The sequence below is a fragment of the Haliaeetus albicilla genome, chromosome 9, assembly GCF_947461875.1.
Source record: "Haliaeetus albicilla chromosome 9, bHalAlb1.1, whole genome shotgun sequence".
Classification (NCBI taxonomy): domain Eukaryota; kingdom Metazoa; phylum Chordata; class Aves; order Accipitriformes; family Accipitridae; genus Haliaeetus; species Haliaeetus albicilla.
The window spans coordinates 41,994,840-42,021,026 of record NC_091491.1 but is presented as its reverse complement, the minus strand read 5'-3'; the positions used below and the strand labels follow the sequence as shown (position 1 = coordinate 42,021,026).

The 26,187-nt window shown below is 42.4% G+C and overlaps 2 protein-coding genes across 3 annotated transcripts; one reads left to right on the top strand and one right to left on the bottom strand.

The window, feature by feature from the left end:
* Nucleotides 1–761: 761 nt before the first annotated feature.
* GFM1 (G elongation factor mitochondrial 1) lies at nucleotides 762–25,132 on the top strand. 2 transcript variants are annotated; one of them, XM_069792855.1, is made up of 18 exons: nucleotides 762–890; nucleotides 1,561–1,713; nucleotides 2,413–2,545; nucleotides 2,767–2,971; nucleotides 3,708–3,824; nucleotides 4,394–4,544; nucleotides 8,667–8,821; nucleotides 9,773–9,857; nucleotides 10,925–11,062; nucleotides 11,752–11,853; nucleotides 12,505–12,561; nucleotides 12,960–13,097; nucleotides 14,060–14,142; nucleotides 20,884–21,046; nucleotides 22,149–22,293; nucleotides 22,766–22,926; nucleotides 23,831–23,884; nucleotides 24,698–25,132. In XM_069792855.1, the coding sequence occupies exons 1-18, from the start codon at nucleotides 816–818 to the stop codon at nucleotides 24,827–24,829; spliced, it is 2,247 nt and encodes a 748-aa protein (XP_069648956.1). In that variant the 5' UTR covers nucleotides 762–815; the 3' UTR covers nucleotides 24,830–25,132. The 2 variants fall into 2 exon arrangements, with proteins under 2 accessions (XP_069648956.1, XP_069648958.1); XM_069792857.1 differs by having other exon boundaries at nucleotides 781–882; nucleotides 1,559–1,713.
* LXN (latexin) lies at nucleotides 13,657–20,582 on the bottom strand. Its single transcript, XM_069792869.1, has 6 exons — nucleotides 20,080–20,582; nucleotides 19,270–19,332; nucleotides 18,488–18,662; nucleotides 17,730–17,866; nucleotides 15,603–15,665; nucleotides 13,657–14,481 (listed from the first exon to the last, which is right to left on the bottom strand). Exons 1-6 carry the CDS (start codon nucleotides 20,206–20,208, stop codon nucleotides 14,386–14,388), a joined length of 663 nt encoding a protein of 220 aa, XP_069648970.1. The 5' UTR covers nucleotides 20,209–20,582; the 3' UTR covers nucleotides 13,657–14,385.
* Nucleotides 25,133–26,187: the final 1,055 nt, after the last annotated feature.

Genomic DNA, 26,187 nt, shown 5'->3' with positions numbered 1-26,187 from the left:
GGCCAGGCCCTTTCTCTGCTGCAGAACTGCTCTTGGAGTCTCCTCTGGAACTGTTCCTGCTGCGATCCTAGTAGTGGGGGATTTTTTTTTTTTTTTTGTATATTTGAGACTATAGGTACACACTGTAGCTTCCCTGAGCCATGTATGCCATCTCTTCTAACAGCCACGGTATGGATGCTCTTACCTGATTCTGAATGCGAGAATCTCCTCTTTTAGAAGTGGTGTTTATGAGAGGGAAGTTATGCAGAGCAACGGCATCAACTTCACCTCCTGGCCTAAGCCGGGCTGCTCCGTCTGTGTACCTGCAACGCCGACGTGACTGAACCTTCCTTGCCGTTGCAACCCAACACTGACAGCGTTATAGATTGCTGCCTCCGCTCCACGCAGCATCCTCCTACGTACCATGAGATTTTATTATTTTTTCCCTTCCTTTTTCATGCAGTGCTGCCGTACTGTTGTTTTTTTTGACGCGGAGCCCGGCTCTGTAGTTGCTGCTAATTAGGGTGAGCATGCCTGCGAGCGGTACCCCTGCACTCGAGACCAGCCTTTTTTTGTAAAATCAGCTAATCCTGCTCTGCAGTTACAGTACTGCTCTGATGACCGCGTCTTCAAGCGCTGCCAGCAGCAGCACAAAATCCTCATCGCTGCCTCAAGGCGGCTAATTAAAACGCTCAGGGGGCTCCGTCCCAAGAACCACCACCGCGGCCTCCCCCCCGGCCCCGCGGCGGGCTGACCCCGGGGAGGGCGGCCCGTTCCCCCGCTCCGCATGCGCGGTGCCCCGGAAACAACGGGGCCGGGGCCGGCAGGAGGGAGCCATGCTGCGGGTTCTGCGGACCGGACCGGCGCCGAGGCTCCTGCAGCAACAACAGCAGCAACGGCGGCGGCGGCAGGTAACCGGCGGCGGCCATTTCGTGAGGGGCGGCGGGCCGGGAGAAGGGCGGGAGCCTCTGCGGAGGAGGCGCGGGGACGCGGCCTGTCAGGGCCCGGCGAAGCCCTTGTGAGGGCCGAGCTGACCGCGGGGAGGTCGGACGCAAGATGTCGGGTGTCCAGGCGGGAGGTGCGGTCTCTCGGAGCCCGGCGAAGCCCTTGTGAGGGGCGAGGTGACCGCGGGGAGGTCGGACGCAAGATGTCGGGTGTCCAGGCGGGAGATGCGGCCTCCCCTGCCCGTTACTGAGGCGGCGGGCGGGAAGCAGGGGAGCCGAGGAGAAGGGGATGGTGGCGGGGTAGAGGACAGGCCCGCCCGAAAGCACCCCGTCAGCTGCAGGAAAACGTGCAGCCGCTCGGTCAAAGGAGTAGGAGGAGAAAAAGGGTAGAGTGGGAACATAACGGCGGGGTTTGAAAAGCGGGGCTGGCAAAGCCAGACTTAGCCCGGAGGGATTGCCTACGTTCTTCGAGTGCAGCGGAAAGCTTTGACGTGACCCGGTGGGTGCTTGGAAAAGGGCGTTTTGCTATAAATGACCCATTTGCCGCAGAAAAGCTGACTGACTGGACGTTTGTCAGCACACTGAGCCGCGTTTGATCTGTTCCTAACTAAAACGGCGATTTTCTCTTGCCTTTCAGTTTCTCCTGAACTCCTGCAGGCATTGTTCTTCAGGAGTGCTTCCCAATGAGAGGATCCGCAACATTGGGATCTCGGCCCACATCGACTCGGGGAAGACGACGTTAACGGAGCGAATCCTCTTCTATACGGGCAGGATAGCACAAATGCACGAGGTCGGGTTTTCAGAGGGTTCCGGAAAAGAGCTGCTCTTCGTGGGCTGAGCATGCTGGGTGCCATTGAAACGTTGCTGGGACTTGTTCATTTGCACGGTGTAATGCGTGGGGTGAGGGAGCTACGCTTGGTGGGCCCAGCACGGCTCTTCTGGTCAAGCTGGAGAGGGAATCCTAAAAATCTGCTGGTTTCCCTGATACCCCTTTAAAAATAAGTGGAGGTCAAAGGGATAGAAAGTAATTCCTCCTTCACTGCAGTGTTCTCCCTCTTTCAGAACACTTCAAATCTTATTTAAAGACTTACTGCTCCCTTACCATCTCCATGGTAAACATACATGGAAGATACATGTTTCTTTTGATGTACTCAAAGATGACTGTGAGAAACAGAGAACACAGGGATGTAATTTTTAGCTTTGGGTATGTTATCTTGTTAAATTCACAGTGAAGCATAATTTCTAGCAGATTTCTGATAACCTTTTTCAGGAATGATCCTCAGGAGAGCAAAATACATTAAACTTGCAGGTGCAGCTGCAAAAAAATCAAACTTGCTTGTAGTCCAAAGATTATAAGTGATTCTGCCATGTCTGCTGTTCTTCACTGCATGAAAGATGATGCTCAGTATGTAAAGCATCACTCCTGCACATGCAAAATTCTTAGTAAACTCCCTTGGACTAAATTTTTTTCTTTTTATTTTCTCCTAAGGTGAGAGGTAAGGATGGAGTTGGGGCTGTCATGGATTCAATGGAGCTAGAACGACAGCGTGGAATCACAATTCAGTCTGCAGCAACATACACCATGTGGAAAGACACCAACATCAACATCATAGACACGCCAGGTAACAACAGTTCTGAACACATTACGATTGCTGTTCCTTCGTGTACACAAAGGACACGGTGCCGTCTTCTTGTTTGTTAATCACTTAAGTTGAGCTAATGTGGCTCTTTCTGTATAGCTGGAGACTGATTCTGTTGGTTGTTGCTTTTTTCTGCGTGTATGAGAAAACAATTTCTCATTACCTTTTGTCATCTGTGAATAACTGGGGCGTTTGTTATTCAGGACATGTGGACTTCACAATTGAAGTGGAGAGATCTTTGAGAGTTCTTGATGGAGCTATTCTGGTTCTCTGTGCTGTTGGAGGAGTTCAGTGCCAGACAATAACTGTGAACAGGCAAATGAAACGTTATAGTGTGCCATTTTTAACATTCATCAATAAACTGGACAGACTGGGCTCTAGTCCAACCAGAGCAGTACAACAATTGAGGTATTTATAATTTTAAATTATTTGTGAGATAATTCTGAACTATTCACATAGCAGGTTAATACTAAGAATGTTGAAAAGCATTCTCTCATGGGGTCTGTAGTTGCAGTTTTGGAGGATAATACCTGACTTGAGGTTAAATCTTAATCTGACCTATAGCAAGTGTCCATTTTATCACGAAAAACAAATGTTAATGTCAGCCCAGGCTTGCAGTGACCAAGAATTGGGGTTTTGGTATTTATTTTGTTGATGGAACTATATTTGGAGCTACTTTGAGAACAGCGTTTTAATTTTTCCTAGGTCCTGGTAGGAAATGTGCTGTAGCTTACAGCAGGAAAATGACATAGGGTTGGACATTTTCTAGTTTGGATACCAGAAGTCCTGCTTGCTCCTTACCTGCAGTCTTTCTGTGCCTGATCTGATGTGTGAGATACATGCATTAATACACATTAAGGGAGAAGCAACTCGCATAATCAAGTAATTAATCTGAAGCCAGTTTGCACTGCCTTCTTTCCCATGAAAGTTGCTCACTGTAGCTGTTGGGATATAGAGGGCTGGCAATCACTCAGGTTAAAATGCAACTAGGCATTTTTCATCAGTATTGGTAGATTTTTGGCACTGTCCAAAGAACAAAAGATGGTGATTTTGTAGGAGTGGGATGTTGTTCAAAGACCATCTGGAGCACATATATAGAAACAACTTTTTTCTTGAACTAATTTATATTTGCTCTCTTTTTCAGATCCAAGTTAAAACACAATGCAGCTTTTGTTCAGATTCCAATTGGGCTGGAGGGAAACTTTAAAGGAATTATAGATCTTATTGAAGAAAAAGCTATATATTTTGATGGCGCACTTGGGTAAGTTTTGAAACTTGCATGTTTCTTAGCTGGAGCTAGTCTTTGTATGAGGAACTACCTATAGTTTCTCTTCGGAGATGAAAAAGCCTGCTATTTGGAAAGTTAGGGATGTGGCTTGTTCTAGGGCTGAGGTATCACCCTTCAGCTCTCCAAGTTACAGCAAAATGATTCTGCAGGGTCAGGTTTAGTGATGGGTAGCTGCAGCATGAATTGTTTGCTAACCGCAGTAGTGCGGAGAGGTGGTAGCCACACTTGCCACCCTGAGAAATAAGAGACTTGCTTCATAACGGGAACTGATGTTTGGCGTGAGCTTACTGGGGTGAAGATAAGATGTGGGTGAGGTTGTTGAACAGGTTATCCCGCATCCTTGCAAGCTCCTACTAAGAGTGGGAAGAAACCCTCTCCTGCTCAAGCATGTTGATGTTTTCATGTGGGTTTTTTTTTCCCCTCAATATCCATGTCAACGGTGAATTTTTCTTGGTCGGGCTGGTCACAACAATGATTAGTGATTGAAAGGTTGATTCATGTGGTACTCCTTTAGAGTGGTTATGTTATTTATGTATGTGTAGCCAGACTCTTCGGTATGATGAAATTCCAGCTGAATTTAGAGCTGAGGCTGCAGAAAGACGTCGGGAATTGATCGAATGTGTTGCTAACTCGGATGATCAACTTGGGGAGCTGTTTTTGGAAGAAAAGATTCCTACAGCAGCTGAGTTAAAGGTAACTTTATTGTGGTGGTTCTTCCTGTAGCAGTGTTATCTCACTTTTTTGTGTCACTATTCTCCCCCTCCCCCCAATAAAAAATTTCTTGAAGTCTTGAAGAAATTTTGTATGCTTGAGTTCTCTGGTATGAGTGTCACCTCCCACAGGTGGACTCCCACTTCACTCCATGTTGAGGGCCCATTCCAAATTTGTTTTTTTGATTTGCATTGGAAAGACTGAGCTTGTGTGTGCCCTTTAGGGACTAGCACATGGCTGAAAGGTTCACCTAGTCATTTTTGTCATTCTGTTGCCTTGCCCATGTTACAGCTTGATGGCTATGACTTGCTTCGTGTCCCACAGCAAGTCAGTTGTTGACATGCTGTAAGTCATCTTTGTGCCTGGGAAATCCTGCCTTGTTTTTTATTTGCACTGATTATATTCGAAGTGAAAAGAGCAGTACACTAGAAGGGAACTGCAATGACTTTACTTGGAGACTCCAGAGGAAAAGAATCCAGGTCAAAACACAGTTTTCAAAAAAAAAGGAAGAGAATTGCCTTTCTTGAATGAGGGGAAAAAATTGATATGTGATTTATTTTATTAAATACTTCAGATATCAAATGGCAAATGTGCCAACATAAAAGGATGCTCACAGAAGTAATCAGATGGCCATGGACTTGAAAATTACTTGTTTTCATGACAGTTTGGTATCACTGTTTCTTCAAGCACATGTCTACATAATAAAAGGTGGTAGGGAGGCCTAGGGAGATCAGCTGCAGTTGTACAGTCTTTATCCAAGTACTGCTACTGTTCGCTCCAGGGTGAGATCTGCTTGTGCAGTTCCTTGGAGGCTGGACAGCAGACTAACGTATATTCCTTCTTTTAGACTGTTTTATGTCAGACTTGGCAATCGACACGTACCATAGCGGATTGTTACGTGGGATGGCAGTCCCTTTAAGGTTTGTAGTTGACTAATGATGCTTCTTGAGTTACTGTGGTATTAGCTTTAGTCAGGACAGGTGCAAAAGCTTGGCTATCCTGGCATGAGCATAAGAGAGCCTGTGCCGCACGTGGACCTGCTTCTGCTGTGTCGTGAGCGTAAAGTTAATCTGAGGACACGTACCCTTAGAGAAGAAGTGCTAAGCTGGTTTGCGTTTACCGCACAGCCCCATGGGGTAGGTGTGTAACTCAAGACAGCAACATGTAGCTGTTGACACACTGCAGTCTGTGAGGCTTTGTGTCTTGGCAGACGGTAGCGTAAGGGAACCGTACTGAGGGCTGTATGGTTTGCAGGCCTGATCTCAGCATGGTTGGTTTTTGCCCTTAATGCACGCTCGGTGCAAGGATTTGTGTGATGCATCTTGCTGTCAGCCACCACCTCTTGCTAGTGTTGGAAGTTAACTTGAGCGGTAATCTTCTAGTGCCTGCTGTTAATAGTTATTAATGAGTCAAAAATTGAAACTGCTACAGGAGACCAGTTGCTTAATGTGATTAAATAAAAAAGTGAGGTCTGAAGAGCCCGTTGCAGTGGGAGAAGCCTTGCAGACAGACCGCTTTTTCGAAGAGAGCTACTTTTGGAGCTAGAACAGCTTGTCTTTGAGCAGTGGTGTTGCACGGAGTCTCCCTGGGGCCCGGAGCCTGCCTGACATGGCACTTGCTACCTCCTTTTGCTTTTCTTTGCCTGCAGCTGCGTGCTTCAGTTGGTAGCTGAAGAAGACAAGCTGAATTGAGACATATATGTTATAAGCAGGAGTTGTTAACTCTGAGTGGAGCCTGCTAGGCCAGCTGAGTTCAGATCAGATGTGATCACTGAGGTTGCTACTTTAAACATAGCTTTGATATTTAAGTCCTGTTCTAAGTATTTGGCCCATTAGTAGTGCCTGGTTGCCTCTGTGCAGTAGCCCTTTCCCTGTTATGGCTTGCAGTGCTTGCTTTCCTGGAAGTTGTCCACTCTATCTGTTGGGATATAGAGGACTGGCAGACCCTCAGAGCTGATGAGTGTTGCAAGGCCCCTTAAGGTTTATTTATTTGAATTTTCCTGACCCCTAAATTTTGCTTGCTTTTAACTTTGCAACAAACCTTCGGTTTGGAGGTGGGTTTTGGTTTTGGTTTTTTGTTTGTTTGTTTTTGTTTGTTGTTTTTTTTAAAATTGGTTTGGCTGTACGGGTGACTTACTGGTGATTAATGTCTCTAGGAAGAATATGCAAGAACCTGTATATCCCAGCTTGGCTTGAGACAAAAGCACAAGGGTTTTTTTGAAAGTACCATGCAAATATATATCTTATTGATAACCAGGCATTTAGTTGTTCCAGTAATTAAATACTATTTTACAAAGCCTGAGCTATTCCTGTTACAAAGCAGCCCTTCTCACTTTGATAAAGACAGAAATGTAATAGCAGTTTTAGAGACCTGTAAGGATCTGTCCTTCACCTGGCAGAGGGAGTGGTACTGATGTGAATACACTGTGTTGCTGTAAGAGGTGAGAGATTTTTAACAGGAAGCTGGTTTTGATAGCTCCTGCTGGGAGGGAAATCTGTTACCAAGATAAATTTGTCTGTTCAGCATGCCTCTGCTTCCCACTTCTGAAAGCCAATTAATTACAGCTCTAATGGCTATAGTGTTGTAGATGCAGGTTAATTTGTACTAATATGTCCCTGAAGATGGATTTTCTTTCAGTGGCCAGCAGCCAGGTTTCCACTGAAAATAATCTTTTTGTGGAAATGATGCTAAGTATCACTCCTGGATGCCACAGTCATAGCATATGATGTTTGCTGAAGATCAGCTGCTTAAACATCACCTAATTTGCTGCTATCCCTAATGCTACATTCAACTGATGTGCCCCAGGTACTCAGTGGGGCGCTTAGTGACAATAATCTTTATGGGAAAATAAAATTACTTTTTTCCTCAAGGTAGTTGTTGATGAGGATAAATTGCAGTCATGTTGCTTCATTTGAAAACACGTGGCCGAATAAAAACACCGGGCATCAGTAAGCCATATTTCCAGTGCTCTGGTATATGAGAACAGACATGGGCTAGATGAGCAGAATTGTTGATGTAGGATTTTTTCCTTGTATTATTTTTGTGAAGTCATTACATCAACAAATTTAAGCAACTACTGTTCTCTCTGTTAATTGTGGAGATATCTTAACTGTCTGTCTTGGGGTACTCCAGGTAACTCCCAGATTAGATGATGTGGTTAACTATCTTGGTCTATCAAGGAGAATTAATTTCTTTTAGTTTATCAAAGAAGACAGGAGCTGCTTTCAGTTGGAGTGAGGGCCTGGAAGTGTAGGGAGATGGCATCCTCTAGTGGCAGGGAGAGGTGGGACCAAGGTGGCAATCTCGGCTTCAGTAATTAATTGCAGGATAGGAGGGGGGCAGATGGCTTCTGTCCACCTTTATGGAAGATGGCTATGATCACTGTTATGGAAGTTGTTGGTGCTCAGTTGTGCTTTGTAACATCGTGTGATGCTTGAGTGAAAGGCACTGAATAAGCATGAGATTACTGTGCAGTTAGTTTATCTTTCTTAGTTTACCAGGACATCCTGGAAAGATTCCCAAGACAGTTGGTGCAACTTCAGCAGGTCTGTAGATGAATGTAAATAGGTTCTTCTGTTGCACTTTTTAAACCATTCTTCAAAAAATGATGATTCATTGAGCATGGCACTTAGCCAAATATCCCTTCCCTACCTAACTTCCTCTTTCAGAAGAGTTTTCTGTAGTTTAAAGATACTGAAGCATCTCATCTTACTTCCACAAATTTAAATGTGTATTGTGTCCCAACATAACTAAATAGGGGGAACAGACATCTAAATCAGAAATGAAGAGTCCTGACTTTACCAGCTGAGAAATCAAGAAACTTTCTGAGTATTTGGGGGTTATCATTATATTTATCTTGGGCATTTTCATTTTTAAGTTGAATTTAAGATAAGGGGAGAAAAAACCCCTCACGCTTCTAGAATTCTGGTGAGTAAGTTTTATGTGCAGGGGGTTGTACAGGAGACTGTGTGGGAGCAGCTACTTTACTCCAGTAGAGATGACCAGCAAAGAGAGAGAGAGAGAATCTAGACTGCTGCCTGGTTGGTACTGTGTCAGACTCCTGAAGTTGTTGCAGGAGGAGAGTAATGCACGGATATTTTTCAGCTTGCAATCAGAAGAGCAACACTGAAGAAGTCCTTTACCCCAGTGCTTGTGGGAAGTGCTTTAAAGAACAAAGGAGTACAGCCGTTGCTGGATGCCGTCCTGGAATACCTCCCCAATCCTTCAGAGGTTGAGAACTATGCTATTATTAACCAGGGGTAAGTATATTCATGAGCATAAGGAGTGGTCTTGAAATCGGGTTTCAAAGCAGTGTAATATGTAGCAGGAAATATTACTAACAAAATATATGATCATTTACCATTCATATTAAATAATTTTGCACAAACTTCCAAAACTAAGAAAGCTCCTCTCTCATTTGAGGGTTATGGTATTTTTAACACACATTAAATATTAGATTTGAAAAATTACTATCTGATGAGATAATTTCTTAGAAATTAACAGCAACCCTTAAAACCATGCCTACAGTAGAGGAGAGAACATATCTGAAATGTATAAACAACATTTTATTCTTTGGACGTGTTTGTTGATGTGCTTTCACAGTTAAGAAGCATGAAACCCAACATTAGAGCCAGTAAATAGCCTTTAACATTCCAGTCATGGCTTCGGGGTGGTCATAACACACTTAATGTGTTTGAGTTGTTCAGACAATATAATGATAGCTAAATAGAAATGATGCTAATAAATAGAGTTTATGACTTTTTCTCCCAGGGGTTACCTGACTCTTTTGAGTCCTCACTGCTGTTGTGCCTCTCCCTGCCTCTAAGATCTGCCTACTACGATGGACTAAAACTTCTCACATGGCTCATGAGCATTGTCAGAGCATAGTGTGATGTTTCTTTCTTCACTCTAAAACTGGACTTGCTCATGAGTTGTGTCTGAGTGTATGATTAATTGCTTTCATGGCAAAATAGTTGGATGATATGAAGGACTAGTGATATTTGTCATAGTTTCGACCTTTTGGGGATCTGCTGCAGTTTCTCTGAGGTACTTTCTGAGCACATGGGAGCTACGTATGTGAGCATTTTTAAGTCTCAGTTACAAACAGGAAACTGAAGGCCCTTGGGACTTTCTGAGGTTCGGCTTATGTTTAGAGGAGGCTGCCATGTTTGATTCATAACATAAACTCCCTCTCCATCCCTGTTTTTAAGGGAGTCTGAGGACAAAACCAAGTTCCTATTGAACTCTGCTCGAGATGATTCCCAGCCTTTTATAGGCCTTGCTTTTAAACTGGAGGTAAGCTGTTACTGTTTTCCTTTCTGATGCAGCAAAACCAGTAGAGAAGCAGGGCATTTTCTGCAAGAGTTTGTGGTGTACGCAAGTCTTCCTTGCACTGAGCTATTGGTGGCTTGTCATTAATGCCTGGGAAGTGCCTTTTGTTTTGGGGGGAAAAGCACATATTTAAAGCTCTGTATTTTCAGTCTCTCTCTTTGTGCATGTGATGGCTTTTTTACTTGGTCGCTGTGTATATGGTAAAGCTAAGCAGAAAGTTTCTAGAGAATGGATGCCCAGGACATTATTTAGCTGACTTTATTCAATTGCTTGCAAGTTTCCCACGCTACCAGTATCTGACCTCTGCGGGGCAAAAGTTGTACTCACATTGTGTTCACTGTGAAGAAGAAAGGAAGGTTTCCAGATTTGAGAGAAAATAGAGCGAGTCCAAATAGATGGTACTGCCAAAACTTATGTAGAACAAATTTTAAAATAAGTTTATGTTTAAATTAAATTTAAATTTAACTTCTTTTAAAAAACTGGTTTCCACCATAAATCCACAAATGTATCAAACACTGCCAATTTGGAAGTTTTAAAATGGGCTATGTGCCTCAAATACTTCATGATTTTCTTAGTTAAAACCTGAACATTTGGGGGGGTTATGGGCTTATTTCAAATGCTTTCAGAGAAAAATCCTGGTTTCGTTTGAAGTTGAAAACAATGGAACACGAGAGAGTTGGAGAGGAAAAAGTACAAAGTCTTAACCAAACAAGTTTTTTGCTACCTAGAGAGTAGCAGTTCAGATTTCATATGGAAAGTGGCTGGCCAAATTGCTAGTTAATGTATGCCTCTGTTGGGAAAGTTTAGGAGTGGTAAAATTGGTGAAGTAAAGAAAATTGCCAGGAGATGCCAGATTCTATTCCAGAGCCAAGTGAAAGCTGAGACTATGTTAATAAAAGTTTCATTTACGTGTCTAGTGTGTAAAATCAAAACAGAAACATTTAGTCAGTTAGTGCAAATGATGCTTTGAATAGTAGTGGTCTTGACTCCCAGAATGATTATATCTGATTTTTAATGAATTTTCATTCCAGGCTGGCCGTTTTGGGCAATTAACTTATATTCGAGTTTATCAGGGGATGCTGAAGAAATCTGATTATATATATAACACTAGGACTGGGAAGAGAGTGCGTGTGCAAAGACTTGTCCGTATGCATTCAGACAACATGGAGGTGAGTGTGAGAGGTACAATCCACACAGATTGCCTTTTGAGCCACTTTTACTAAACAAGCTTCTCACTTTCCAATGATCTCTGAACAATGCAATATGTCAAATTTCTGCTTTTGTTGTTGTTAATTGATAGTTGTCTGTAGCACTTACTAGAGCTCTACAAGAAACTGGAACTGGTCTCTAATGTATTGTTTCCACTGAAGTGGAAGAATCTTTGCCCAAGAAGCACTATAAAATGGCTTTGAGGTGATAGCTAAAGCAAGCCAGCTGTGGTATTATCCCCATATTCTGTACTTCTGGGAGAGGGGAAATAGGACTAGCAAAATACACAAGTTTTCTTCCATGTGATCACTGAATACAATTCTTGAACTAAAAATTGATTCTCAAGCTGCTGCAAATCCTACCCTTTCCTGTTTAAAATTCCTGAACTCTATAGCTGGGTCAGGATTGCCTAAAACATAGTGTGTTCGCATCCTTAAACTAGAACAAATTCGCATCCAAGCTCAGGTCTCCTTTTTGTGCTTTCAATAAAGAGAGAGAAGATTTACAGAGGATTTTATCAAAGCTGGAATTTTCAAAGGAGCTTAACTTCAAGCTTTTAAACACAGTATTTATATATCTTCTTAAAACCAGGTGTAGTTTGTAATATATCTTTCAATGTTATCTAAATAGTAAACTTTTCTTTCTTAAGGATGTAAATGAAGTTTACGCGGGAGACATATGTGCGCTGTTTGGAATTGATTGTGCTAGTGGGGACACGTTCACTGATAAAACCAGTACTGACATTTCCATGGTGAGTACCCCTTTTGATCTGTATGCCTCATGCATTGCAATTCACCAGGATTTTGTTGTGAAAGTTTGTAATCATTTGTTCAATATAAATATTTTTTGATGTATACACAACCACAAATATTTTTTGTGGTTATTTCTTATACCTTAAGAAGCCTGAATATATAGAAGTATGCTGTGTGCAAGAGAGATACATACCTGTTTACTATGCTTGACATCAAATACTACTTCAGTGTTAGCAAACTGTTCTGGGCTGTTCGAAGTGGATGCTGTTACTCAAAACTATTAAGCTATGTATTTGTAAATTTATTTAAATGCATCAGTTTTATTTTTACAGATATATATATATATTTACAAAATCTGATAGGAAGCAGAGTCTTCTAACTAGTGTGAAACCAGATTATCTTAAATCTAGGAAACGGTGTTAGAAATACTGTGGCTGGCAGTATGGCACGCATTGCGTTACAGCCTTGTAGTAATCCTCAGGAGAGTTAAAAATTTTGTTATGCTATGATAATACATATGAGCTAGATAAGTAAAACAGTCATCCCTGTTTGTAACCCTGAATTCTTGTGACCAAACTTTTCTGGAGAAATTACATCACCAGGTGTAGTGGAACTCGACTGTATGATCTCTTCCTTTATGGTCGTTGCAGGAATCAATTCACATCCCCGATCCTGTCATTTCAGTAGCTATGAAGCCTTCCAACAAGGTAGGAGCCTATGAATCAACCTTTTTCTGAGTTATCTTTCCTCTGCTGCTTTTATAATTTTTATGCAGGTTAGCCATTAGATGTGGAACCAGAGACTAAAATGAGCAGCGTAATAAAATCCTCAAAGTACGTAAGAAGATGTCGTTCAGATAACTCAGCATGTGAATTGCGTTAGATGGTATCACTTAGCCATAAAGAAGATGCATGTCTTTGACCTGGGTAAACATGGACATGAAGTAACTGGAGGGATAAATACAGTTATAAATTTATGGCTGTGTTTCAGAAAATAACCTCATGAGAGTAGAAGCGCTAAGCAGTTGATAGAAGAATTTGAGGCCTTTTTGTTGTGTGACTTCTGGATGTTCATGTTTTCTTGTGTGTGTGTAATTGTTTTTCAGAATGACTTTGATAAGTTTTCAAAAGGCCTGAACCGCTTTACAAGGGAAGATCCCACCTTTAGAATCCATTTTGATGATGAGAGCAAAGAGACCATTGTTTCTGGAATGGGGGAACTGCACTTGGAAATCTATGCCCAGGTAATTTGGAAAGCACATTCCACAGACTCTGGTTTTGATTGTTTTCCCAACCAAGAATTCTCCTTCCTTTCTGCCCAAGACATTGCATTGCTGTACCAAAAACTATCTGCAGAGGGGCTAACTGATGCCAACCTTTAGGGGCCTGATTTTGTAATTGGGTGCCTAAGCTGACATCACGTTTACAGGATGTTTGGAGGTGCACAATTCCACTTGCTTTAGTCTAAATCAGGGTTATCGTGTGACAACTGTTTTGAGACCTTCCCCACAGAAAGCACTGTGGCATTAATGTGAACAATACTAGCTGCTTAGGGAAGAGTTTAACTTCTTAGTCAACTTTTGAAGAATCTCTCTCTCCAGTGGTTCTATTTTGAGGGTTGTAAACTATTTAAATGACATTTCTGCCTGGAATATTTTTACTTTTTGGTTCAAATCCATAAAAAATGCTGTATTAAGCACTACGCTTTGCTTTAGCAGCCTTTGCTTATAAAAATTTTTACCGTTAGCGATTTCCTACAGGACACAGAAATATTCTATAATAAGAGATGATGCAGGCAGGAGGGAATAGTTGCTTAGTGATTTATTTGTTTCTTTCAAGACGATGTCCATACTTTATTTGAGTCTAACACAATCGATGTATCTGAATTGTTGACAGAATGAAGAAAAGATGGCTTTTGTCTTGGAAAACTTAAATTTGAGTAAAATAATTAATGCTGTTCCCTTTTCCTGTATCTAAAGCTATAGCCCCTGCACAAGGATGACTGCAGGTTGACAGTGAATAATTCGTAACATTGGGAAAAAAAAAAAAACCACCAAGACCCCAAAAATCAATCCAACCCCAGACGAAAAAACTGGTTAACCCTGATTAAGTTTCTAATTTCAGAAAGATCTGTAAATAAAATAATTTCCAATGTATTGTTCCAATGGAACAACTCTGTATTTCATTCTGCTTTTTTTTCCTGCAGCGAATGGAAAGGGAATACGGTTGCCCTTGCACCATGGGAAAGCCAAAAGTTGCCTTCAGGGAGAACATCTCCGCACCTGTGTCGTAAGTATTCTTTCTGGCAACAGAGGTTTTTTAATTTACTTTGATGCAGAATTTGATTACGTAGCAGAGAAAGTGCCTTTTGGATTATCAGATAAAAGCACAATGTACAGGAAAAGTTTAATTGAGGAAGGACTTTTTTTCTTCGTACCTTGATTGCATATCCACCCTCATAACTTATCTGCCCTCCCTTCAAATGCTTATTGTAGCATTTGAGCTTCTTCCCCTGCGGTATGAGGTGGTCTGTTATTCCGATGCATGTTTTGGCTGACGGCTGTCCTGTGTTACTTGAATGCCATGCTGTGGGTGCCAGAGAACTGTCATTTGCCAGGGAATGATCTCCTGTAGAAAGTGAGAAGGTATGTTCTTTGAACAATACTGAACGGGAGTTGACTACTGTAACACAGCCATACCTGGGCTCATTATAAGTAGGCTGATCAAGCACCAGTAACAGCGCAGGGTAGGCACTGTAACGTGCAGTCCTGTGACCTGTCCAAATATCTGAAGTTCTCCTGCAAGCTTTTTTCAGCCTGTGTTGTACTCCATGCTGCTGCAACTACGTTTTTCTTTATCTAGGCAAGTTTTGCAGCTCAGGCATGTCTGTGTTGGATTACCCCTCTTACTGTTAGTGCTGTTGATATTTTGGGATACCTGCCCTTCACCAAACCAAGCACAATGAAGAACCTATGCTTTTGTTCTGCAATTGTTAGCTACTACTTCTCATGAGTTTTTCTTCATAGAAAACTTAGGAACTAAAAACACTACAGATGCCCCAACTTACCTGAGAGTGCAGTGGGGTAAGGAGGCAGTGAAGCTAGAAGTGGGAGTGAGATCTCCTGATTGTTTTCCTTGGATGATTTATTAAAGGAGGTTGCACAATCGAGAACTTATCTTTCAAAATTTCTGCATTTTTCTTATGAAAACACTTGCTCAGATCGCAAAATTAGGATGGAGAATAACATAGAATGTAAATACTGTTCTGGGAACCAAAGTTTCTGGTGCTTTCTTCTGAGAGCTACTCTGTCTACTGGTCCACCACTGCTGTCCTCTAGCGTAGAAGCACTCTACAGCTCCAGCTGGAATGCAGCTAAGCAGTCCAGGATGCTGGCAGCTGCTTCTTCTCTTTATCCCTAGCCTGTTTAGCAATAGTATCTCCCGAGAGGAGAAAGCTGTGTGAATGACCAGTATATTAAACCTCTGCTGTTCCCAAGAAGGGCCCAGAAATAGCTGAAAATTACTGTCTGCTGACACAAGTTGGAGACCTGTTGTCTCCTGCCTGCATAGGGGGCAGAAGCCGGTAACGCTGAGACCGACAGTGATCGTTGCCCTAATCTCACCCTGTTTGCTAACTGGCCTGCAGGCATCAGATCTGCAACCGCCCCACTATCTGCGTGTCTGAATTGGAGGTTACACAGTTGGCAGTCTTAAAACAAAAAAAGGCTTTTTAGAAATAAAGACTTTACCTGGGACACCATTTCATGAAGTAGAATCATGTAGTCAAATTCAAGATATTCATCACTTCTTTTCTGGAAAGACAAGATGAAAAGGGTTGAATTTGTGGCTTCCCCCCACCTTGAAAGTAGTGAATCAGTTTTCTTTAATTAGCATAAAAACTCTCTGATATATTTTGGATAAAACTGGCAGCTCGTGTTAACAAATAAAGCGGATGGAGCTTAGTCACTATAACAAAACGATACTGTTGTATTTCTGTGAACTCCAAAATTACATGTGAGAGACTGTGAAACTTAAAACCATGCTAATTCCTCCCTTAGAGAAGCTAGATATATCTCAACCTCAGGAACTCATTTGGGAAGGGAACACCTGGTTCTATAAAGTGTCAATTTAGCCCAAATAATCCTAAATAAAATTGTCAGTAGGATAAAACTTGGAGGGAACTCCAGAGGCCTTACAGTGGATAACAAGTTATCAGTGATTGTGTGACAGAATACCCACTGGCCTTTGGAACATACTCTTTACATACCTATTCTTCAGGGAAGAGGATCAAAATTACTGGAGAGAGATGACAGCTGGTTTAATTTAATACTATTCCGTCTGCCTTGTCCTTAAATTCATCTGGTTTGTTAAAAGAGGGTTTTAAAATCTTGCTTGTGCACAGCCCTGCAGCGTCTGTGAACTGCTTTCAGATAGCCATCAGAGGGAGCAAAATGTTAACAAATCACGCTCCAAGAATAAGTTTCTGCCTTTCCTTCATACCCAGAACTTCATGGGAATTCACTGGCTGTTCTGAGTGCCAAAACATTCGGCCTCTGAAAGCCTGTTCTGAAGACTCCTGATATATTGGGTTTTCTAAACACAAAGTCCTGCTTCTTTATCCTAGCTTACACACTAAATTTCCTTGAATTTAAAGTTGACCATCCCTTTAGGAGTTATTCCTAACTCACAGGACATTTTCTCCAAATAGAACAGAGAAAAACTGGGAGAATCTATAGAGTTCTATTAATTTAAAAGCAAAATCAAAAATTTTGCTCTGATAAAAACTTTTCTGAAAGCAAGTTGCTTTATCAGTTTAAGCCTGTTCCAGGCAAGAAATCTGCAAGGCCTGTTGATTGTGGTAGCTAATGACTCAATTAATTTGAATAGCTATAGTGAGATTTGCCAGTCATTTTTATTTCTTAGCTTAGGGCAGATCCAGATCTGCTCAAGATAAACACATCACTTGTAACCACTCAGAAGTAAGTGAAAATAGAAAATATTTTGTCCTGAAGTATTCCATTCCCTTTCTGTCTTGTGACGCATCTTCCTGAATTCAATTTTCTTATCATAAACTTAATTGATGCTCATCATGCTAATGTAAGTCTAAGAGCTCAACTAAAAATTAATTTTAGGTTTTCTCCCCTCCATCCCCCCCAAATAATTAAAAATTAGTAAAAGTAAGTTTGGGAAGAACAAAATAAAAAAAGCTAGTAACGAGAGTGGAATTAGATCAATATTTTCTTTCTTAATTAGCATTTTGAGGTGAACTAGCAAATGGATGGAGACCGCAATACTGCGAACAAAAGCAATGTAGATTGTGTTTTATTGAATTTGAGGTGCAGCCCATTGCTATTTGCCTAGACATGGCTATCGCAGGGATGTCAAGCAGTATTACTGTGACTGATTGCTAGATCATGGTGTAGATGGAGAGATGAAGGACAGTATTCCAATGCATGTTATGCAGATGCAAGAATACTGTCAGCTGGGCCTACATTACAGATGAAAGGCAGGGAAGTAATATAAAACCGTAATCAACATGATGACCTCCAGGTGGAAGAGTCCATTTTCTTAACTAAGTAAGGGTAGAATACTGCTCTTGCCAGGAAGACACAGCTTCTGTAAACAAAATTTATGAAGAGAAGGAGTGATCTAAATAAACGCTCAAGCCATCAGTGAAAGCCTTCATGATTTGCTAGAGGAATGGGAAAGGGGTAGGTGGAACAATACTAAACATTGGCTTAAAAACTAACCGGACCAAGAAGTTCAGACACAGTTGAGGTTTCTTAAGAACTTAGCTTCAGCTGTACTCTAGTACATGCCACAACTGCTTAGCTCTTAAATGCTATTTTTCTTGCAAGGCATTGATGGTAACTTACCACTTGCTTCACATGTTTAATTTGGGCAAATTGGAACTTAGTGTTTTCAGTTGAGTTCTGCCACATCACATAGCCAGAGGCAACCCATGCTAGCAGGCGGATGGGCTCCATTTCTGGGGACACGTGGCCATGGCTGTCTGGCAAACAAAATGAAAAATATACATTAAGCTAAGATTCATGGAGCTGCAGCCATTAACAGAACCTTATCACCTAATAGTAGGGTTTGGTGCTAAAGTCACTTCCTTACGTTCCTTGCTGTGTCACAGATCTTCCATATAATCTTGGAAGAGCTGCTATATCACCACTGTGTTTTCTTCCCAATTCTTTCTCTTAACATACATTCTGTAAAGGCAGGGGATGCCCTAAAGTAAGAGCAGACCCCAATACTACAACTGGGGTGTCTGATGTACTATGCAAAGGACAGCCACCAACAGTGAGCAGGATGCTCGTAAAGGGAGAGGTAACAGTAGCAGGTGGTTTTCAAGAATAGTCACATGCAAATCACGTATCGGTTCTGGATTTCAGAAATGATGAAAGAATTTAGTAGTGTTGTGATTGACACACCACCCCGAATAAGAGAAAGTGAAGCAGCATGTGTTCAGAGTAGGGCTAATGGCCTGATCCCCCTCGCTCCTGGCTTCTATAGTCGGGGCTCCCATATGGATCGTGGACCACCACCAGCTGAGCTCAGGTTTGCTTCTGGCCGTGGAGGACATTGTCTGAAAAACCTCCTTCTCGCCCAAACCCCTTCTTTGTACCTGGTATGTTTTCTGCCACAAGCTCTTTTTCCAGGCTCTTGATTTGACTGTAGAATATGTTATCTGCTTCATCTGTGTTCTTAAGTTCTCCTTCAATTGTGAATTGCACATCTGGAGCAATGTTTTTGTTGCCCAGATGGTAAAGAACCTCAGCAGTGCAGTTAACAGTACTGTCCTGTTACAGAGTTAATTATGTGTATTAATATTTCATTAAATACAAATATTGGTAATTTGTACTTCTAAAATGTAGGGGTTTTTTTTAGGTAGTTGCTGTTTTCTCTGAGTCTGGCCCCACAGAGATTTGTGATTATTTAATACAAGGTTAAATTCATAGTATTTCCGTGACTATACTATAAAGGCAGTTTTCTTTCTGCAGTGATAGAAAGGGCAGTGGTTGTGATGCAGAATGTCACTTGTGCTATTCAGTTGGAGTAACGGGTTCAAGTAGCTTCAATCTGAAATTGAATGACACTGAAGTGTCCTTGTCATCCCTCAAGGACTTTCTTGTGTCACAGTGGTAGGTACCAGATGTTTGGGGCTTTTATGGTGTAAAAAATGGGAGTTCCCTTTTGGTAAAGTTAAGTCTTTTTTTTTTTTTTTTTTTTTTTTTTCCTCCCGATTTGCAGTAGAGAAAAATCTGAAACACGATACCAAGTATTATTAACTGGTGTGTCCGTTGGCCTCAGCTAGGATCAGCAGCATAAAGCATTGGCTTTTCATTACATGTCAGTAGTGCCAATTTCTGCCCACACACTGTATTTATTAAATAAATCTAAACTCACTTGGTCAACGATGTCTTCTAACACCAATTCCAGATGGTACTTAGGCCCAACACCATCGATGTCCTAAATAAGGAAAACATGAAGAACATTTATTTTGTTAAATGAATCACTTTGCATTGTGGAAAAGAGTCTCGTTATGGCGAAATGTGCTGCAGCAGTGCCATTCTCTGCAGGGCCCGTACGGAGCTAGGGTATTCTGTTATTTCCTCCTGCTGTGTTAAGCTTGCTCATTTAATATGCAGCTGGTGTAGCATCCGATTAGTACCTCCTCATCCGTCTCTAGTCTCGCGTACTACTTAATTGCCGTATTTGGGCTCCCTGTATGATTACGTGCAATAAGGAGCTCCTTGGTTAAAGGCTGCGGCGCGAGCCTTAATTGGGTTCCTTGTATTAAGTCCGTCCTGCGCTTTGTTATGACCTGTATCACGTCATATATTTGGGGGATATCTACGGTAATGACTTAAGCAAGCAGGCTCGTTTTGCTATAACCCCCGTTCTAGCAGGTTCACCAGCAAATCCGCAGCGGGTCAGCGGTGAGTGTGGTCTGTCCTGACAGTCACGAAAAGAGCATCCTCCTCGGGCCCGAGTTCCCTCGGGAGAGGTCCGGCAGGGACGGGAGGTTCGGTAGCGGCCACGGAACACCCCGGGCACGGTCCCCGCCGCCGCCGCCGCCTTGAGCCGGCCTTGCCCCCCCTCCTCGCAGCCTGCCGTTTCGTCCCGACGAGGGGAGGCCGCGAAGCCGGCTGCCCGCCGTTCGGGGGAGCGGCTCCCCCGGCCCGCAGCCGGCCGCTCCCCTCCCCCGGCCCTCACCCTCCTGCCGGCGCGGCGGACGGTCCGCAGCCGCAGGCCGCGGCCGGGGCTCCCCCGGCGGTAGCAGACGTAGCCGGCGGCCAGCGCCGCCGCCCGGTCGGCGCGGTGGTGGCTCGGCGGCAGCTCCATGGCGGAGGGGAAACCGGCTTCCTCCTCCCGCAGGAAGCGGCCGGGGCCGGGGCCGGCACCGGGGCCGCCCCTCTGCCGCCCCGGCCCGCGGCGAGCAGCCGGGACGGGGCCCGTCCTCCGCCCCAGCCGGGTGGGACGGGGAATGGGGGGGCTGGTGTTCGAGAGACACCTCCAGTCCCTCCCGTTTTCGCTTCAAAAATATTTCAGCTGTTGGCGTTCGCGCGTTTTCTTCCCGGTTAAGCCCTCGTTGGGTGTCCGCGGTTCAGGTCCAAGTGCTTTGTGGGTGGGAACCGCAGGTGCGTGCAGGAAGAACAAAACCTTGTTTACTCAGCTCAACAAAAAGCAGGAGCCTAAAGGTAAGCAGGTTTTATTAGCGTTGCTTGCCACACAGAAGCAGCTTGTTTTTCCCCGTGGTTTTTTTGAGAGAGATGACTCGTCACGATTTCGCAGCTTCCCGCTGGCCAGACGAACCACTGTGGTGCTCCCTCTTCGGGCATTAAATATCCTCAGCTGTTGTTTCAGCCGCTGTCGTGGCATTTAGCCGTTTCGGTTAAACGTAACCAAATGGAATAAAGTAAAACACAGACTGGGAACTTTCTCCTTAGAAAACCCTGGTTCGAGCATGGTTTGCGTAATGAGTAATGTGGTGTTCTGCGGGGATGTGTTTGTTCTTAGGTTTGAGTATACACACAAGAAACAGACGGGTGGAGCCGGCCAGTATGGCAAAGTTATAGGCGTTCTGGAGCCCCTGGATCCAGAGGACTACACAAAATTAGAGTTTGAAGACAGAACTGTTGGCACAAATATTCCAAAACAATTCGTGCCCGCTGTTGAAAAGGTACCAAGCGTTTTGTGTGTGTATATAATATAAAAAATACTGACTCCTGTTGTTTTCCTGCTATACCATGCACATTTACTGTGACTGTCTTGCCCCAGGCAAGGAGGCTTTTCTCATTACTTCAGTGGGAGCAGAATCAAATTTGTGTGGCTTTCCTTAATATCTTACATTCCTAGGTTTTCCACTTAATTTAGAAGCTGCTGTTTGTTTTCTTTGGTGGTGTGCGCTTGCTCTATTTCCATAGCAGTGCTGCAGAGCAGAAGGTAGGCTGTCCTTTCTTGCAGTCAAACAAGCCTCTTTCTGTTGAATCTGCTTTTTATTGGCCCTCTTCTGCTTTTGATTGTGGCCTTGCGATTCTCATCTCTAGCCCTGAAATATGTAACTTTTGTGACTTCTCTGAGACTGGTTATGTAGGAAACTGTAATTAAGCTGGATTTCCTGCATGAATTACCAAATATTCCTTCTTTTTCATCTCTTCTGCGGACTTCCTGTGTGTGTGTCTCTCTCTAACTGTACAATTTATCATGTACTACTTTTAAGTAGTACCTACCATGATCTTTGAATTCCTACAACAACGGATCAACATAAGATAATTCCTTCATTATTCCATGATGCAGCATTTAAAGGTTTTTGCCAAATCCTGGAAAAAGCATGCAGTCTTAAAAGAATCTTGTTCTTCAGTCAAGTGGTTAGAGTAGCTCTTTCCACATAGAGCATTCTTTTGGCCTTTGATCATACAGTCCCTTAACAAAGCAAAATCCTGAGTACGTTTCTTCTTCTTGTCCTTAGCTTGTTACATGATTTCTATTTTTAAAAAATATCAGTATCAAACTGAGGTGCTGAAGAATGCTACTACAAAGTTTTCAGGCACTTGGGAATGAAAAGTTTTCCCCTCTGTTATGTTCTTCCATTATCTTATCAAGCAAGAGGGTCCATTGGGTAGATACAGGATTACTGTTAAAAATTGTGAAAGGTGGGGTTTTTTTCTTACTGTTGTTTTGGTTTTTAAGCTTAATGTCTTTTATAGGCTGCTGTTAACGCAACTCTTTTTTAAGCTTCATTTTGGTCTACAGACTGCTAATTTTGAGATGTTATTTGACAGGGATTCCGAGAAGCATGTGAAAAAGGTCTGGCGTCAGGGCACAGGATATCTGGAGTCCGGTTCATCCTAGAGGATGGTGCACATCACATGGTGGACTCCAATGAAATCTCTTTCATCAGAGCAGGAGAAGGAGCCCTAAAGCAAGGTATGAAGCCAGTCATTTGAATGTGTAGTCCTGCTGGCTTTCTTTTTTGTAGGAGCTAAATTTAACAACCTCCTTTCTATAGGTTTGTTTGTTGCCTGGTGTATCCATACACACATTTAAAGTTTGGCCGGTTGTGTAGAGCCGAATATATGCGAGAGTTTATAGAAATTTTGAGGGGGGCCCAATAATTCCTTTAGTTTTATGAAAAGTAAAGAAACACCAACAGCTTCATCCTTACACAGGTATGAAGAGAACTTTTTATCAAACTGTGTGCCTCCTAGTATTACGGTCTCAGTAATAAAAGGCGGGGGAGCTGGAATTTCACATTGTTGGTTATTGTTTTTCCCCCACTGATGTAAGAAACGCTTAGCATCAACCATAAAACACTTCCTTGCTACACATAGCGGTATCTTGAATTATGCCAGGCTTGCTCTTTGATGTTTGATTATTTAGTTAAGTTTTTTTTCTCCAGCTATGGAAAACGCCACTGTGCGTATACTCGAACCCATTATGGCAGTGGAGGTGATGGCACCCACCGAATTCCAAGGAGCAGTGATAGCTGGAATTAATCGCCGTCATGGAGTGATCACAGGACAAGACGGCACAGAGGGTTACTTTACCCTATATGCTGAGGTTTGTGTTGTTCGCTGGTTCCTGACCTTTTCCTGCCTTGCCTTTTGACTCCATTACTGTTTTACTTATTGGCTAGTACGTGTAAACTTGTAGGTGGGTTTTTCAGTGGATAAACATAATGTTAGTTTTTCAGTAGCTAAGCGTTAGTTTTCAACTCGTGGCAGTGTATTGTGCAGTATTAGTGAACCTATCATAAATCTATCTTGCTCCGGAGAAGCCAACCGACTAACCTAAAATCATACGGTGGCAGAGAAAGGAACAGAACCTGGGTTTCTTGAGATGGGCAGACTGTGCTACCTCAGAGTGAAGGGAACCTGTGCAGCAATACAGGTGCACAGAGTTCAGAGGGAAGATCTTATTGTCAGCTGTCTTCCTTCAGCTGTTACCTGCATTAACTGTAATAATTGCAGATAAATGCAAATGACTTGCCTTCAGTGTTCCTTCTTTTAGGTCCCTTCTAAAAACATAGATGTTCTCACGTTAGGTCATATAGAAGCGTACATCTAACGGTGGTGGTAGGGTAAATCATCTCAGCAAAGCCTTGGCTACTGACAAACCACACGCTGCGTCACTCCTGCGTCATAAATTGTGTTTGGAGCTGCAGTCTTGAGATATTTCAAACATTATGATCTCTTGCTAGGTGACACAGATTACTGAATTCAGGATATTCCAGTACCTGGTACATTCAACCTCTGAGATTTTTGGGGTTTCCTGCTGAAAACATTGTGAATATAAATTGGTTGAAGTAAGGCACTTTACAAAAACGGGTAATTAGATCAGTACTGTTTACAAAGAGCACCAGACTTTACTGACTCTTTATATCGTAATTGAGATTAACTGGATGATAATCCACAGTTGATGGAAAAAATCTTGCTTTTACAAGAATAGTATGCTTGCATTTTAGGTGCCACTGAATGATATGTTTGGATATGCTACTGAACTGAGGTCTGCCACAGAGGTAAGTACTCTCGGTACTTTTTGCTAGAACGTATTTATTTCTGTAAACCAAGTGTGCTAATTTGCATCATCATATACATAGCATATGCAGCAGTAAAAGCAATAAAAATCTAAACAAATGCAGAGTAAGAAAATAACCTTACAGTTTTTACTGTTACTTTAACTGCTTTTTAATTAACATCACTATCATTAGCTGTGTCATTTCTGGCCAAAAATTTCTTTCATACTTTGAAGAGGGAATTGATTCAAAGTCATGAGTGATACAAAGAGAGAGATATCAGTAAAGGTATTAAATTCACAGGCTGGAAAACTTTAGGCATACTCCTTAAGTTACTGATGCCTGCAAGTAGAAGAGGTTTTTGACAGCAGTGCTCATGTTATTAAGATGTCCTTTTTTAATTATATATATATATATATATATACGCCTGTAGTTACACGATCATTGAATGCATTTGAATTGGGTAAGTTTGTGTGTTATGTAAAATTTGCTCTTCCACATCTCCTGACACACAAGTGCCGGTGTTCTCTGAGCGCTTGAATGGGTTGTTATTAATAGCGTCATCATTTTCAGTTTTTAAGCAGAATTGTCACACTGCTGAGATGGGTACCACAGGCAATCTTACAGTCTTGTGTCAAAGAGACAATGTTCAGATACTGTTTGTATGGTTTTGTATCTCACACGTACAGTACACCGTGTTCGTATACTTCATTGTAAATGGTCGTTGCATGTTACTGCACAGATTAGGGTGTGGCCTGCTGCTAAATAGGATTACCCATTTAGCATCCTCACTTTGACCTTTTTCCAACTCTGCAGGGAAAGGGTGAATATACAATGGAATACTGTAAATATCAACCATGTTTGCCCAGCAGTCAGGAAGAAATAATTAACAAATACCTTGAAGCAACAGGGCGACTTCCTGCAAAAAAGGGCAAAGCCAAGAGCTGACTCTTTTCCTCTTGAGTACATGGAACAGTTTTTCACAACCTTCTCTAAAAGCTCACTTGCCCAAGCCATAGAAGCAATCAAGGCTGGCTGGACAAGCACAGGCTGCAGCGGGACTTGGACTTGTAATTTCAGCATAATATCCTTCCTTTGTGGTATTCTCAGGAACCACCAGGAAATTACAATGGAATTGTTCACATGTAAATGCTACTCATTAACAAAATACATAAATGTTAAACCACTGATGATAACTTGTCTCGAAATTTGTCGTAATCCCATTTGTATTAAAATAATTTTATTTTTTTACTTGCTACATCATTCTTTTGTAATTAGGCTTGTTAATGTTTCCCTGTTTTTGAAAGTTTAAAAATTTTAATTTCGGAGTCTCAACTAACTGTTAGCTGCTGGACCGGCACGGGGGAGGAGTTGGCATCCAATACTGAGCAGTTTTCACATAGGTGCTCCAGGCACAGATCCGTTACCTCTTGCACTTACAGCATCCAGCCCAGAGAAGCAATATCTGTTTTCCCTCCGCATCCTTCAGAAAGAACACAAGGAGCCTCCAAAGTCCTAACGAACTGAGTCGCTGTTCAGTGCAGCTCGCTCGTCACCAGATCCGCTTATCGCTGATGGTACCAGGCATTTGAAAAGAGTTGGTAATAATATACGCAGAAGTCAACTCTTTCCAAAACTATGAACAACATGGATTTATTTTACGGGCTTGCTTTCTGGGCTCTTTGTTAGAAAACCAAACAAAAGATGCCTTTTCCCAGAATGTCACAATCAAGAGAGCATGTTGCTGATGATGTTTGGCTTGAGAGTTGGTTGAATAGAGCTTGCTTGCTCATAGAAGAGAGATCAAACAAGGGTGTTGGTGTTAGGTGAGAAAGAGAAGATATTATCATCTTTTTTGTTTGGTGTTTTTTTTTTTTTAATTACTACCAGAAGATCCATGCTGAATTTTCTTTGTGTGCTCTCTCTTACCGACCTACTCAGCTTAACAGCATTTTTGCAGACTTCCAGTAAACAGAGAATGCAATTCCAGTTCAAAACCAGCTACATTCCTGGCACAGGATTGTGGTTGATGTCTACCAGACGGAGACAGAACTGTAATGTCCGGGCTGCTTTTCCTCAGCCTTCACAGAAAGACAGTGAAAATTATTTATGTTAACCTTGAAAAAAGTACAGTGTTGGGGGCGTGTAAATGCTAACTGAACACAGGCATGATGTTGTGTGCGAGTATGGCATTGCTTTGGGCCAAATCCTTCTTGATTCCGTTACATTCGCAGCTTTGTTTTTGTGAAAATACTCAGCTGGAACTCGTTTCAAGAAAAGCCCTGCAGGTTCTCTGACGCTTGGAG